We start from the raw sequence: 12,760 nt of genomic DNA, 5'->3' as shown, positions 1-12,760 counted from the left end.
TGCCCTGATGAGGTGTGAACTGCCTCTCTGCTCTGGGAGAGTTTGTGCCTGGGCTTATTTTAAGCCATGAGGATACATTTTCAGCCTCATAACTGCATCCATGAAATTATAACCTATAACCTTACTATAACATTACTGTAACAATTACTATAACATCACTATAACAACCATGTTCAGTGCATTATGAGCCTTCCGAAGACACCCAACATGACAAACTTTGCATTTGATACCACACAATCATTTTATAAAGATGAACATGGGGGTGTAGGGTGTTCCCCTGAGGTACATAGCGTCACACACTACCAAAGCAAGGAAAGGTGCTCCGACTGACCACCACAGGTGGTGAGAAGGAACTGAGAGGGAGTAGGGCCGGTAGCGGCTGATATATCAGCACCCGAGTGCGGAACTCAAGGGGGCACCACAGCTAGCCCTATTGATATCACTAAGGCAAAAGTCTCTGATGGTCACATATGTGGGCGCACGCACATCTACAATGGAATCGACATGAGCAAGCACTCGAAGAACCTCTCTTGGTAGCTGCTTATTTCACAACACAAGGATACACATCAGGTATGTCCCTTGTAGATTTCTGTTCCAGTCCTTCAAAGACAGGTTCCTCAGTAGATGATTTTTGGAGTTTCTGATACTGATTTGATACTTCTAGCTAGATTGAATGCTTCATGGTTCTCTCTCCCCGCTTGGTCACAAATCATCAGCCCACTTCTTTGTTTTCCACTCTCTCCAATCCCTTATCACCTTGATCCTTCCCCTTGTGGCATCTGAGGCAACATTTTCTGAATCTGGTTATGCAAGAGGTCTGTGTTTTCTCAGATGCTACTCAGTCTTGAAACTTAGGCTTCCAGACCACGTATCATCTCTTCCAGTGGTCAGCAGCTTGCATTTCATGCACCAGGGACCTTTTAAATCTTCCATCAGAAAGGAGAAGTTAGCACATCCAACACAGACCATAGCAGTTGTTCCCACATCATCCACATCCACTCACTCCAAAACTCCACTGTTTGCTGCTCCAGTTAGCCTGGGAACTCCTTTCTACACCTCTTAGATGACTTAGCTGATCTAACAGTCTTAGCTAACAACTTCTTAGCCAAGAGAGCCCAAGAACTTGGAGTTGACCTGGAACTGGCATGAGCACTGAGTCCGAGGCCTACCAGTGCCTTTCTTTTCCAGTTCTGAGGAAGCCCACATCAATCGCTTTTGTGGTCTTTTAGAAAAACAACAGCAGGCAGTACATCTTTTTAGTATGTGCCCCTCTCCAAAGCAACACACACAAACACCTCAAGTGTGCATGGTTCAGTAGAATAGTTTCATCGCAGAGGGGCAAGTCTTGAGACCAGTTCTGCCATAAAGACTATGCCCTGGAATCATAAATTCCTAAATCTAAAAAGAAAGTCTCTCATTCTCTCTCTCTCTATAGACATAGATATCTATAGATGTATAGAGATACAGATAAAGATAGAGCATGAGCCAGCCAGCATTAGCAAATACTAATACTAACTACATTAAACTAACACGATAAGAACATAGTAATTATTTACAAAAATAGATTTTGGCTTGCACAGCGTGCAAGAGATATGGGTACTGTCAGGGATTCTGTCTCACAGCCACAGGAAATAAGAGGGACTGAGGGACGACTGGACCTACTCTGTCCTTTATGCACTCAGGTGGTGGGAGCATGAGGGCACCTAGGGCATAGGCATGGCCTCAACAGACACTGCTGACCAAAAGAAACCAATCTTGAGCTAATGGGGCACAAACACACCAGAAACTAAATACATAGGGATAATCACTCAAAAAAGAAAGGAAAAATGCTTTAGATACTGGACCTTGATACAACTCTAAACCAGAAGAGGGGAAGAGATATAATCTTAATAATAATATTAAGATCCTAACAGCCAGAGAGGCCATTCTTAAAAATAGAGCTTATGCAGTAGTAAGTCAATTTTTCTATATTCTTACATATGCAGTTTAAACATAGTGCTTGCTCTGCACAGAATCTACATTTACCAATTTTACATACAAATAAAATACTGCATATAAAGAATATGATTCATAGCATCTTTTGGGACTTTATACATACATAATTTTATATTACATGAGTATATCACAATCAAATCTTAAACCTATTTTGAATTAAGGGATTTCAAAGCTCTCTCCAGGTGCAATACACTCAAAGTTCTAGAGAAAATGATAAAATTTCAGTGTAAAATTAGATTTAGATACCAAAAGCAAGGACTATCAATGCTGAATATGAACGCAGGTTACTTTAATGAGCTCCAAAGCAAAAGAATCCAGGAATTAAAAACTGAAAAATGGTAAACCTCTTAAAGTGTAGCTTGTGCAATATTTTCCTGTGTCAGATACAGTGACATACCCATTCAAGAGTACAGACAACATATGTCTCTAGAAGGTTGTTTTCTTCAACTGTTTCCTAACCACTCAATTCATTTTGCAGGTTTATCGCTTGGAAATATCTACTCTCTGCATTCATGCAGAATCTGAAGAGCCTGTAGTTCTTAAATCTTTTAAATGCAAATTTAATATCTCTTTGGGATTTGAGGAAAGTGAACTTTTCTCTTCTGAATAATAGAAATACTAGCACAGTTCAAAGTTGAAAAAACCACCACCACCACCACCACCAGGCAAAGATCAGTTCCTCACCCACCCACTTAGAGAATCCAAATGCTGACTCCTCCCCTCCCTAGCTTTTTAAGGGTTCTCCCATATAATCTCTCTCTCAGATAACAGTAGGAAAACTAGGTTATATGACACTGATTTGAGAGAGGTGAATATTGAAAATTCTAAGGAAGTTTTATACATTCAGTTTTGACATTCTTTACTGGTTACAGCAAGTAATACTGGAGAAGCTGAGTAATTTCATATTTTTAATGATCTCTTGCTCTCACTGCATGTTGTTATAATACTGGTGATAGCAGAACCATGGCAACACGACATTTTTTGCTGAGCTGAAGTTTATAAATGTTTTTCTATTTTCATGACTCAAATCCTTATTTAATTTCCTGTACTGCAAGGAGCAAGATAACGACAGACTTCAATACAAATGGGTTAATCCTAATGTTCAAAGATGTGTGAGAGTTTTTAAAAAGATTTTAAAATTGAAGAAACACATACAGATATTGTGTTGACTGCCTGATAAAAACAGATCTCACTAACTGTATTATGCCCCATCAAACAAAAGGCAGAATATTTCTTGTACAAATATTGCCACATAAGTCAAGATCACCATTTCAATATATTTTATGGTAAAAACTGGTGGCATAGTTGTCATAAATAGTTTAATTTACATAGGTCAACTCAGCAGAAGTCACTAAGGACAAGAGAACAAATTCAGTAGTAAGGGACAGGACAAAAATACCCAGGGGAGGCAGATACATAGGTTGGACACAGCATAAAATTAACAGATCAATTTACTAAAGGTCAAGATTATGAACTTGGGTCTGCAAAACCATTTCAGCATATTTTTTTTCCAGCAGTGACAGATCATTAAGATCATTAAAAATTAACACAAGTTAATAAGGCATGCTCACTGCAATTAATGTAATGTAGTTCATTGCATTGTTATATTAATATTGATTCCACAGGCTACTCATTTTTTACCTTGAATTTTTGGAACACGTTTGCACCAGAGTTTTGGTTCAATGTAAAAGTGAAATGTTTGTTATCAAAGTAATAAAAGGCCATGTTGACAGGGTTCAATTTACATGTTTGCTTTTTTTGTACTCATCCTTGGATATTGAACAGCTGTTTCTTTATAGCCAAGAATGTGATTTTTGAAGAAATCTGTTCAATAACTGACAATCTTCTCATAAGATATACTTTTTAGTCTAAAAAATAATAAGAGGGCTGCCTTACTCTTGGTGTCCAGCTGAGCACGGTACTTTTCAAACCCCTTAAGTCGAACTCGTTCTCCCAAGAGCTGAAGAAACTCTTCAAAGGCTGGTCCTGCTGACTCATTGTTGTACATTTCCTCTTCAGTGCTCTGTCCACCTTTGCAATACATGATCCCCACCTTCAGCTGATAGCTTAACTACAAACAGAAATAAAGATTCAAGATGCATATATCAGGTTATATAGCATTTATTCTGCCTGATTTTCTTCAGTCATTTAGTTAGTCCCCTAGTTTACAGACTCAAAAAATACTTAATGATTTGTACAACTTTCTTGCAGATAGCCCCGTTGTTTTCTACCATCTTTGCCTCAAAGATGATGAGCATTGTGATTCATAGATTATAATGCCAGAAGAAACCACTGTGATCATCTAGTTTGACCTCCTGTATAATACAGGCCATAGAACTTCCCTAAAATAATTCCTAAATCATATCTTTTAGAAAAACATCCAACCTCGATTTAAAAATTGCCAGTGGAGAATCCACCCCGATCCTTGGTACATTGCTCCAATGGTTAATTTCCCTCACTATTAATAAAAATGAAGGGCTGCCAAAGCCTGGGATTGAACCAGGGACCTTTAGATGACTAGGCACATTTCACCTGAAGATCTCAAATTGCTTTCCACGGGGGAGTAAACATTATCCTCCTCCTTTTGCAGATGAAGAAACTGAGGCACAGGAAGGCCAAGTGACTTATTAAAGGCCACACAGAAAGTCTAGGCAGAGGCAGGATAGGAACCAGACTACTGATTCCCAGCCTTGTGCACTATCAATAAGATCACACTGCTTCCCTATGTAGAATAGTAGCTCATAGTATTTGCTTATGACTGGTGTGAATGTCAAAACGAGTAGCAACAGAGAGTCCTGTGGCACCTTTAAGACTAACAGATGTATTGGAGCATAAGCTTTCGTGGGTGAATGCCCACTTCGTCGGATGCATGTAAATGAGTAGCGTGTTTCCTTGAGCTAGAGGAAAGATCAGAAGACACATGAAATTTGACTGGGTGATACTAGTGCACCACTGTAGGAATGGGTCATTTGCATTAGAAGAGCTTTCCTATGACTAATTTTCAGACAAGCAGCAAAACACAATTACATAAAGAAAACTGCATTTTTTTAGCTGTTTTATTTCTTTTAAGGGTCCTTGTCAATTATTTTTAAGCTATAATTTATCAACTTAGAAGCTTTAACATAAAATTTCTCTCTCTGGCAATTTTTGTTTTTCTTTTTCCATTTGATAATCAGGATTATTAAATATTAAACTCTCTAGCATTGTCAATGTCTGAATTGTCACGGAGTTCATATTTTTGGCAAAAATTTTAGCAATTAGACATGTGATTTAAATGAAAATAATATTTACACCTTAGGTAATATCCCCTACCAGATTCTAACAGCTACCAGTAAGATAATGTAGGATGATTTAGGATCAATGCTACTACATTGGGTTGTGTTAAAATAAAAATATCAGAAGTACCTAACACCTTCATAACAATATTATTATTAATCAATTTTCTCCTTCTCTTAAATACTGTAGTTATTTAATCAATAAAATTAGCTTGTTTCTTCTTACTCAGTATTAATTATTTTTCAAATTTTAACAATGTGGGAAAAGCCCTAACATTTTCACCTGCAGTGAAGATTTTAGAGTATAAAAGACTTTATTTAGAAGCTCCAGGGAACACAAAGTAGCGTTTTTTTTTCTTTACCTTTTGTGTGTGTGTGTGTGTGTGTGTGTGTAGGAGACAGGCAGGAGGGTTTGGATCAATTTTTTCTCCTTTCCCATGAGGCCTACAAAAAACTTGACAACAGTTAGGCTGCTGGTGTGCTGAGACCACTGTCTATTATGCTGACCAATATCGTCTCATTGTTTCCTTGTATTCTCCCATCTGTTTGTATCCATGTTGTGTCCTGCCTTATACTTAGATTGTGAACTCTTTGGGGCGGGGACTTTTTATTGTGTGTTTGTAGAGCTCCTAACACAATAGTATTCTGATGTAGACTGGGGCTCTGAGGTGCTATGATAATACAAATACAAAATAATAGTCTTGAAAGTAATTAAATATTACGTCATTATTTGAGATAACTGGCTCTTTTGCCACAGCTCCAGAGAACCAAACTTGTGAGCTTGCAAGGAGATTAAATGACTTCTTACTCTAAATTGTGTGGAAAAGACTGAATGCCCCATCCATTTGAGAAGATTTATTTCTTCGCATCTCGCATTGAGGCTATAACTGCCCAATGATGTAAAGTTCAGTAAGAGTGACTTCACTACACACAAATATCGAGCAAGAGTTTATAACCAAATTAGATTTAGTGTAGATTTTTAAAGCTCTGTTATATAACAAAGGACTCTCTTGGTCTGTTACATCCAAACAGGAAATTAATTTTCATTTGAAAGAGCATGCTCCTGAAAGAAAATAATGGACAGAATTTAGTTAACCTTCTTGAGAAGTAGAAATGCTAGTATAATGCATTTGTCACTTAGTGATTTCTATTGCTGTAGTATGTTCCACCTTGTAGATAGTGAACAAACTGTTTTTTTCTGGTCCTGAATGTGGACTATCCTAAAGGAGTGCCTCTAAGAGAACAAGGAAATGCAATAGAATGACAATTTTTCTTCTGTTTGAAAATCTGCCAAGTCTCAATAACTATTGTTTAATGTGCAAACATGAGTGAAGTCTCTTTTCTTTACAATTAAATCAAGATAGGTGGGATATACTCAATTCAGGTTCATATAACTTAAGTAACAATCAATTTCCATGCAAATATCTCACAAGATGCAAAAGAGACAGGGAGCATACACAATCTAGATTATTTTCAGCATTTTCCTGAACATTGAAACAACACAAGAACAATTTTTCCACTATTTTTACTTAATATATGACATTTAAAATCGCTCCTCAGTAGCCTAACTATGTTCCCACAGACTTCAATGGGAGCTGGCCAACACTGAATGATTGTGAAAATCCCAGCCTTTTGTGTATTTTGTTTATTTCATGTACATTATGGGAGATAGTGAAGCAGATTAGTTAATGGAATACTCTTGGGGGAATTGTGCCCCACTGCACACATGCAGAATTCATGTCCCCCACAGATTTTGTTTTCTCTGCAGAAAACAATTTTGCCAGAGAGGCACTGCAGTTACACCTTTTGCCAGCCAAGGGCTGCTGTGGCACCAACACAGAGGGCAGCTGCTTCCTGAGCCAGAGTAGTCAGCCTTGGATAGGGAAGAGGAGAGGCTGCATTCCTCATAGTGTCCTGCCTCTGGGGCCAATGAATAGACATAGGATATGGGGGGATGGAAAGAGCAGGGCACATTGGGCTGCTGGTAAGGAATCGATTTGTCAAAAAACATTTCCTGAATCTCTATTGTTGTCTATATTGTTACAGACACAGAAGCTGACAGGTATTTTGAAACAAATCACTAAAATAATTGAAACTGGCCTGATTATATTGTGTTATTTTGACAAATAAAACATGCAGAATTTTAAAATATTGTGCATAGAATTTTTAATTTTTTGGTGCCAAATTCTCCCAGGAGTAATGGAAAAAAGGAAGTAAAAGGGTCAGCTTAACTGCTTCTGCCAGCTTCCTGCTGGAGTGAAGGGGAGAGAGGAATCTCTCTTTAAATGTACTGGACTTGTGCCAGAGAAGATTAAGCTGGCGTTATGCCAGCTGCTAAGGAAATTCATAGCACCCACATTTCAGAAGCTCCCTCAACAGGAAAAGTCATCTGAGGGTATGAAAGGGAGCTTTGGTTAGTGTGAAAGCTAAGTCCCGGGCTCCTCTGGAGAGTAGTCTGAAGAATTGAGTACTTTTCTTGAAGACTGAACTGGATCCTGCTAGAAAGTAACTGAAATTCAGATTGTGGGTTTGTCTCCTGGGGCAACAAAGGAACAGCTTGTCCAATTCTCAAGACACATTTGGGGTCAGATAAACTTGTTTTATGGATTTAATTAATGATAGGGTTATCATTTACAATTCAACAAACATATACAGGAAAGGCAAACTCAAAATTAAGTGTTGGTTCTCAGTAAGTTTCTCATTGTCAGTCTTTAAAACCTGGGTAAACACTTCCTTTCTATTTTTAACTTGTATATAGCCCATTAATCACCACAAAAACCATCCATGTGAACTAGGGATTAGAAGTGTTAAATTTGCAATAGTGGCACACAGAAAAAAGAAAAAGAAACTTCCCATTGGTCACACAACCGGTCAATGTCAGAGCCAGGAGTAGAACCCAGGTCTTGTGTGACCCATTCTCTACAAGATTCATTACAATCAATATTACTGGTAGTTATGCATGTTAAGATGGGATATTCAAAATTAAACATTTGGCTACTTGCTTTAACCACTGGGGGTGTTAGGAAGGTTTTTTCCCCTCTCTTTCAGCATTGTACTATTGATCAGGCATTTTGGGGGGAGTACTGAAGGCAGAAGAGGAGACTGCTATTATTCATTATTCGTATTACCATAGCACCTAGTAGCCCTAGTCATGCACCAGGACCCCATTATGCTAGGCTTTGTACAAACAGAACAAAAAGACAGTTCCTGCCCCAAAGCGCTTACAATCTAAGAATAAGACAGATGGGGAGCACAAGGAAACAATGAGAGAATATTAATCAGCATGATAGGCAGTGGTCTCAGCACCCCAGCAGGCTAATTGTTGTCAGGTTTTTTTTGTAGGCACCATGGAAGAAAGCAAGTTTTGAGGAGGGTTTTGAATGAAGATAATGAGTTAGTTTAGCTATTCCCAAGTGTGAGGGGCAGCATGGGAAAAAGAACAAAGGTGCTGGTTCGAAAATATAACAAGTGGGCAATGGAGGCTGGCATCACGGGCTGATTGGAGGTGGGAGTCAACATCTCACTAGCAAATGAGAGATGACCAGTTAAGTTGGGGATAGGCTGTGAAGGGCCTTAAGACAAGCAGCTTATGTTTGAGGTGATAGAGAAGGTGGAGCCAGTGAAGGGATGCAAAGAGATGGGTGACCTGGTCTAAGTGAATGGCTAGGAAAATGATCTTTGAAGCAGCATTCTGAATGGATATGAGTAGGACAAGACTGCATTGTCAAGGCCGGAGAGAAGTATGCTACAGTAATTGAGATGCGAGTTAAGAGCTTGTATGAGTGTTTTAGGTGACTGGATAAAAAAGGCCCTATCTTGGAGACATTATGAAAAAAGAATAGTCAAGATTTAGATATAACTTGCACGTCACTCTTCAAATGTCTTCAGTAAGAGGTGATGACCGTTGTTTCATTGTTGCATAGTTCTCATGAAGGAGACACTTAGCCAGACTACCAAAACTTCAAATAGAAATAATCTGCTCTGTGCCTTACTTGCAAACAGGCCACCTTCTTTTTATTTTTGGGTGATTTCAAATGCTTTTCACACTGCTACAGCTGAAACTTGCTCTTTAAATGTTAAATTATAAAGATAACCAATGTGGACTATTAAGCACTTTGATAAAGTATTTTGGATAAACAAATTAGGAACAGCTCAGATACTCATGGTTGAACAATTGCTACTGAGCATGTGCAAATTAATGTTCTGAGTTATGATTGTCATAATCTACCTAAACTCCCACATGCCAATTCACTAAAAATTGCGAAAGCTGAATTCAGAACAACCATCTGTGTACACAATATAAAAGTCTCCAAATATGATTGGATGCTATTTTCTTAGGAAGAGATGATGCACCAGTAGCAATAGTGTTATGATAGTTAATTTAGAGAGCTCACAACTTAATCACAGAGGATTATATAATGTGGCACAGTGAATATGCCTCTTTCCCCCTTCTCTTTCTTAATTCTAAAACATCAAGGCCAAAATGGATAATTTGTGACAGATGCAGGTTAAGTTCAGGGAGTAGCAAATGTTAATTTCAATTTTCTCATTTTTAAGAGAGCAAATTTGAATGTGCACACTACTTGGAGTTATACACTAGTTTTATTTTCATAATGGCAGTATGGTCTAATGATACAAGCACACAATCAGGAATCAAAAACTCCTGAGTTTTAATTTCAGATTAGTTACTGACTTGCCATGTGAACTTGGAAAAGTCACTTCACCTTCTCTGCTTCAGTGTCTCCAAGAGTAAATTAGGGATAATGTTACTAGTTTACCTCACAAGGCTGTTTTTAGTACTATTTAAATTCAAAGTTCTGTACGGAAATTAGAGTGTGAAATTCTAGTCCCATTGAAGTCCATGGCAAAAGTCACAATGATTTCAATAGGGGCAGGATTTCACCCTGAGGTAACAGAGAACTTTATTAGTGATTATCTTTGAGAACTCATGGAGGACTGGTGAAGTTTCAGAGAACTGAAGAAGGGCAATCATGGTACATATCTTTAAAAAGTGGAACAAAAAGGACCTGAGGAATTATAGACCAGCCACCCTTAATTTGGTACCTGGAAAGATAGTGGAACAAATTATTAATCAATTTGGAAGAACCTAGAGGATAATAGAGTGATAAATAATAGTCAACATGGATTTGTCATGAGTAAATCATGCCAAATCAACCTAATTTCCTTCTTTGATCGGGTTACTGGTCTAGTGGAGAAAAGGGAAGCAGTAGACATTATTTATCTTGATTTTAGTAAAGCTTTTGTCACAGTACCATGTGACTTTCTCTTAAGGAAACTAGAGAATTGTGGCCTAGATGAAACTACTATAATGTGGGTGCACGACTCACTGAAAAAACATATTCTACAAGTATTCTCAATACTTCACTATCAAACTAGGAGAACATATCTAGTGGGGTCCCATGCGAGTCAATTGTGGGTCCAGGACTATTCATTAATTACTTGGATTATGGGGAGAAGAGTATGCTTATAAAATCTGTGGATGCCAACAACTGGCAGGGGTTGCAAAGGTTTTGGAGGACAGGATTAACATTCAAAAGGACCTTGACAAATTGAAGAATTGGTCTGAAATCAACAAGACGAACTTCCCAAAGTACTATACTAAGGAAGAAAAGATCAAATGCATAATTACAAAATGTAAAATAACTGGCTAGGCAGCAGTATTGCAGAAAGGGATATGGGGGTTATAGTGGATCACAAATTGAACATGAGCCACCAATGTGATGCAGTTAAAAAAAAGGCTAATATCTTGGGGTGTAACAACAGGCATGTTGTATGTAAGACATGGGAGGTAATTATTTCATTCTACTCAAGACTGGTGAGGCCTTAAACTGGTGTATTGTGTTCAGTTTTGGGTGCAACACTAAGAAACATGTAGATAAATTCAAGAGTCTCCAGAGGAGAACAACAAATGAGAAAAGGTTCAGAAAACCTGACCAATGAGGACAGAGGAAAAAACTGGGCATGTTTAGTCTTGAGGGAAAAAAAGCCTGGGAGGGGGTTACCTGATTATAGTCTTCATAATAAGTTAAGGGCTGCCTCAAAGAGGACAGCAATCAATTGTTCTCCTGTCCACTGAAGGTAAGACAAATAGTAACAGCTTAATCTGCAGCAAAGTAGAGTTAGGTTAGATATTAGGAAAAACTTTCTAACTATACGAATAGGTAAGCACTGGAACAAGTTGCCAAGGGAGATCGTGGCATACCCATCATTAGAGGTTTTTAAGAACAAAACCTGTCAAAGATGGTTTAAGGAAGACTTGGTCCTGCCTCCGTGTGCAGGGATGGAATAGATAAACTCGTGAGGTCCCTTTTCAGATCTACATTTCTATGATTATTTCCCAACATAAGTAGTTTTATATTCTACAGAAATACCACTTGGCTTTATCTGTGCAAAAGTATTCATATCAAAATACTCAGAACTCCACGTTAACTACAGTCTTCAGAAGGTGTTCCCAGGGAAGCAGACAAATAATCTCCACCATATGTGGATAATTTTGTGATTAGAAGTGGAATTATTTTGTCTAAATTCTCCATGGTATGAAAGGGCAATATTTTTAATCTGCTCAACTACAAACTCCCAAATACATATCTGAATCAAGTCTTACAAATATAGCAGTAAGTTTTTCAGGGGGCATAAGAAGTCAACATATTTCACTGTCTGTACTAACATCAAAAGACCTACTCCAATTCCTAACTTATTCCACATCCTTGATTACTAGGTGTTCTTGATTTCAAAAAGGATTTTTACAAGGAAAAAAAAGTCTACATTTTTCAATCATGCCTTTTAACAAACAAAGGTATTTTTTTCCCTAGAGAAATTTTATTTCCAGATTCTAAATAAGGTTATACAAGACCTTGAATTTACCTTTTAAACAAAACAAAATCAACATGGGGTGATATCTCAAACTCTTGGTATATTCTAAATCAAATTCAACTGAAATGTATGCAATGATACAACTCTTTGCAACAATTTAAAGTATTTGCAGGGATCAACAACTATTTAGTAAAATAAAATTAAATGTACAGAATGGACTGATATCACAGGTAACTCAAAAGACCTAAGGGGCACATTGTTCCTTTTAAATTCAATCTGCAATGCAATGCAAAGTGCTCCACTTAGGAAGGAACAATCAGTTTCACGCATACAGAATGGGAAGAGACTGTCTAGGAAGGAGTACGGCAGAAAGGGATCTAGGGGTTATAATGGACCACAAGCTAAATACGAGTCAACAGTGTGATACTGTTGCAAAAAAAGCAAACATGATTCTGGGATGCATTAACAGGTGTGTTGTGAGCAAGACACAAGAAGTCATTCTTCCGCTCTACTCTGCGCTGGTTAGGCCTCAACTGGAGTATTGTGTCCAGTTCTGGGCACCGCATTTCAAGAAAGATGTGGAGAAATTGGAAAGGGTCCAGAGAAGAGCAACAAGAATGAAGGTCTTGAGAACATGACCTATGAAGGAAGGCTGA

General features: G+C 38.0%; 1 protein-coding gene across 3 annotated transcripts in view; it reads right to left on the bottom strand.

The window, feature by feature from the left end:
* SIPA1L1 (signal induced proliferation associated 1 like 1) overlaps positions 1-12,760 on the bottom strand; it is a 388,229-nt gene that overhangs the window by 92,376 nt on the left and 283,093 nt on the right. For all 3 annotated transcript variants that reach the window (XM_024218824.3, XM_026651467.2, XM_026651466.2), the window contains one exon: positions 3,892-4,066. In XM_024218824.3, the coding sequence (XP_024074592.2) occupies positions 3,892-4,066 (175 nt within the window). The remainder of the gene's footprint in view (positions 1-3,891; positions 4,067-12,760) is intronic.

Source organism: Terrapene carolina, unplaced genomic scaffold (genome assembly GCF_002925995.2).
Source record: "Terrapene carolina triunguis isolate 2854851 unplaced genomic scaffold, T_m_triunguis-2.0 Scaffold96, whole genome shotgun sequence".
Classification (NCBI taxonomy): domain Eukaryota; kingdom Metazoa; phylum Chordata; order Testudines; family Emydidae; genus Terrapene; species Terrapene triunguis.
The sequence above is the reverse complement of the archived record's forward strand: the minus strand, read 5'-3'. Positions and strand labels throughout refer to the sequence as shown.